Here is a 3,205-nt window from a genome sequence, read left to right on the forward strand (position 1 = left end):
CTGGCCTACCTGAGAACGGATCACAAACAAACAAACAAACAAACAAAAAACCTGGCTTTTCTTTCAGCCCAGCAAGATTCCCACTTCTCAAGGTTTTTTTTTTTTTTTTTTTTTATGACAGGTTTGTCTGTGAAGCCTTGGCAGTTCTGGAACTCCCTTTGTGACCAGGCTGTCCTCAAACTCAGAGATCTGGCTGCCTCTGCCTCCTGAGCTCTAGGATTAAGGGGGTGCGTCACTGTCACTGCCGCCTGACTAACACTGGCCTTCTTTGCCCCACTTTGGGAGACTAAGGGTGTCAGGGCCTCCATACCTGCTGATGTGAACACTGAAGTCACCCCTGATTGTCCCGGGGGCTGCCTCTGTTGAGTCGGTGTGTCCTATCATGGCCCTTGAGATATGGACCACATTGTGGCCTTCCCAGACCTGCAGCACAGATATGGAGGTTCGAGAGAAGCTGGGGACCCTAGGTGCCCTGGGCTCAATCCAAGCCCTTTCCTTTACTTGGAGAATGACACCCCAAAGACCCATTCCATTGCCCCTGCCCTGTTGTACCATGGCCACCACAGGCCCAGAGCTCATGTAGCTGATAAGAGCTGGGTAGAATGGCTTCCTCTGTAGGTCCCGGTAGTGCTCAGCAAGGATGCTCTCTGGTGCCTGTGTGGAAAGAGGGGTGAGACCAACCCTTGGAGAATAAACCCCCAATTGGTGTCCTGAGTTTGGGGCACCTTTCAGACACAACTCCAGAAGCTAGCTCCTACAATGGATACCTCCCAACCCTTGCAACTGCCAGTGCTAGGAGCCTTTGGGACACCACAGCCCAAGGGGAGATACCTGCAGCATCTTCATCCCCACCAGCTTGAAGCCCCGCCTCTCAAAGCGTTGTATCACAGTCCCCACTAGCCTCCTCTGTACCCCATCTGGCTTCACAGCAACCAGCGTCCGCTCTTGGGGCCAGGGGGGCCCTCCTGTTAAAAAAAAAAAAAGAGACAGGTCAGGGGTGAGGATGCTCCACATTTTCAGGGCTCTCCCACCTGACAGAGCTCAGACATCAAAGGACTGGGAAGTTCCTGCCACAATACAAACACAGACAAATACAAAGGGAAGCCGCCCTGGCAGTAGCAGAAGCTGCTCAAGGTGGAGATGGTTTCCCTGAAAAGGCTCAGCTAACTTAAGGGACAGAGAGTCTTGGTGATGATGCCCCTTTCCCCTGAAAAGAAAACTTGAGTCTAGCCTCACATGACTCCAGGTACCACAGTGTGTGAAGCCCAGGCTTGCCCACAAGGAGCTTTTCCTCTGGGTGTGGAGAAATGGCATTGAAATCAAGGAATATTAGTGCACAATGTCTAGGCGGGCTAAGTGCTGGGGACAAGGATCGGGCTTGAGGAGGCTGAGGAGAGGATGACCCACACTATAGGGCAGGAACATAGCTGCCAGGGCACTTGCGTCTCCTCTGAGAGGGTCCTAGCCCCTGACTGTCTCACAAAAATGTAGCAAAGTTAGGAGAAACACTAAGTTAGAGAAGAGGTGATCGACCAGGCTCTAATCCCCAGGCCACAATGAATGCCCACTAAACTCAACAGGCTGAAAAAAGGGGGGAGGTGTCTCCCTAACTTGCAAGTTCTCCAAGGGACAAGAGACCCAGGATAGCCCCAGAAGTCTGATGCCTGCTGGTCTGTGCCTTGGTGAGGCTATTCAATTTCCAAGATTCATGAAAGGAATACCGTTTATCTGGCTCTCAGAAAGCACCCCATGAATGGATAGAAAGGGCCAAGACCCCAGGAAATGGCTGGGGTGTCTTAGGCCTGCTCTGGCTCAAGTTTCAATACCCGGGCAACAACTGCTCCGCGGAGGGAACGTGACCCCATAGCTTGACGAGTCACGCGTCTGGTAGTCTCCCCGCCTCCGCTTTGGCTTTCTACTGCTAAAAACTCTGTCCCGGGCTGCTGAGGGTTGCACTCCTCCGGGACAAGACCAAGCCTTTGGCTGCGGCACGTGCGCAAACAAAGGCCGCCCAGCGGCCATCCGCCTAGTTCCCCACGGGCACAGGACTCACCAGAACTGGGGCGCACCAGCAGGCACTGAAAGCGTGGCCCGCACAACAGCGCCCGCAGCGCGGCGACGCGCCCGAAAAGGCTGCCCATGGTGCGGGCTGGCGCCTCACTGAACACAGCGCAGAGCGGGCAGTGGGCGGTGCCACGCATCGCCCCGCCCCGCCTCCACCCTAAGGGGCCCGCTGGGGCCCCACATTCTTGTCTTCTGGAGCTGGTAGCCTTCAAACACTGATCTCCGTGAAAATCAGGCTGCAGCTCAGTGACGGAGCGCTTGACTGTTATGCTCAGAGCCTTGGGCTCGACCAACCCCAGTACTGCAGGGGGAAAAAAATGAAAAAATATGTGTGTGTGTGTGTGTGTGCGCGTGTGTGTGCGCGGATATGTAAATTTTGCAGTTGCTCATTCAGTTTTTAGATTATATACTTGTTTTCATACCGTACAGTCAAATATTGTTATATCTACTTTTGGGGGCAGAGTGGCCATCGCCGCAAATACCAACTGGCTCTCCAAGTTTGACAGTTGGACTATTTGTCAGTTCTGTTATTACATCCTTGATTTTCAAGTTATCTATCGATTTATTTATTTATTGGAATTTTTTATTTTGTTTAAACCTCTCTAGATTAAAAAATATATATATTAGCAGGGTGGTGGTGGCATACTCCTTGAATTTCAGCCCTCAAGAAGGTAGAGTCAAGCTCTCTGAGAACCCCCTGCCTGTTTTTTTTGTTTTTGTTTTTTGAGACAGGGTTTTTCTCTGTGTAGCCCTGGCTGTCCTGGAACTCATTCTGTAGACCAGGCTGGCCTTGAACTAAGAAATCCACCTGCCTATATCTCCCAAGTGCTGGGATTAAAGAAATGCGTCACCACTGCCCGGCTGAGAAACCCTTTCTCACCTCACCCCCAGTAAAAAATGATTTACATTGAACAGTTGTGAGCTGCCCAGGATGGGTGCTAGAAAACAGACTCACATCTTTTGGGAGGTCAAGCACTGCTCTCTTAACCACTCAGTCATCTCTCCGACCCCATCTGTGTACCACAGCTGGGAGCTGGGAATTGCTTTGACTTTATGACAAAGGTATAATCAATCCTTGATGCTGTCACTGCATTGCATATGTAGCAGAGGTTGGCCTGGAACTCTTTTTTTTTTTTTTTTT

The 3,205-nt window shown here is 51.4% G+C and overlaps 1 protein-coding gene across 1 annotated transcript in view; it reads right to left on the reverse strand.

Annotated features, from left to right (window-relative positions):
• Nme4 (NME/NM23 nucleoside diphosphate kinase 4) overlaps positions 1-2,228 on the reverse strand; it is a 4,005-nt gene extending 1,777 nt beyond the window's left edge. The window contains exons 1-4 of the mRNA XM_021149441.2: positions 2,054-2,228; positions 832-965; positions 553-654; positions 311-423 (exon numbers count right to left, since the gene is read on the reverse strand). Coding sequence (XP_021005100.2) covers positions 311-423; positions 553-654; positions 832-965; positions 2,054-2,201 — 497 coding nt within the window. The 5' untranslated portion in view covers positions 2,202-2,228. The remainder of the gene's footprint in view (positions 1-310; positions 424-552; positions 655-831; positions 966-2,053) is intronic.
• Positions 2,229-3,205: the final 977 nt, after the last annotated feature.

The sequence above is a fragment of the Mus caroli genome, chromosome 17, assembly GCF_900094665.2.
Source record: "Mus caroli chromosome 17, CAROLI_EIJ_v1.1, whole genome shotgun sequence".
Taxonomy (NCBI): domain Eukaryota; kingdom Metazoa; phylum Chordata; class Mammalia; order Rodentia; family Muridae; genus Mus; species Mus caroli.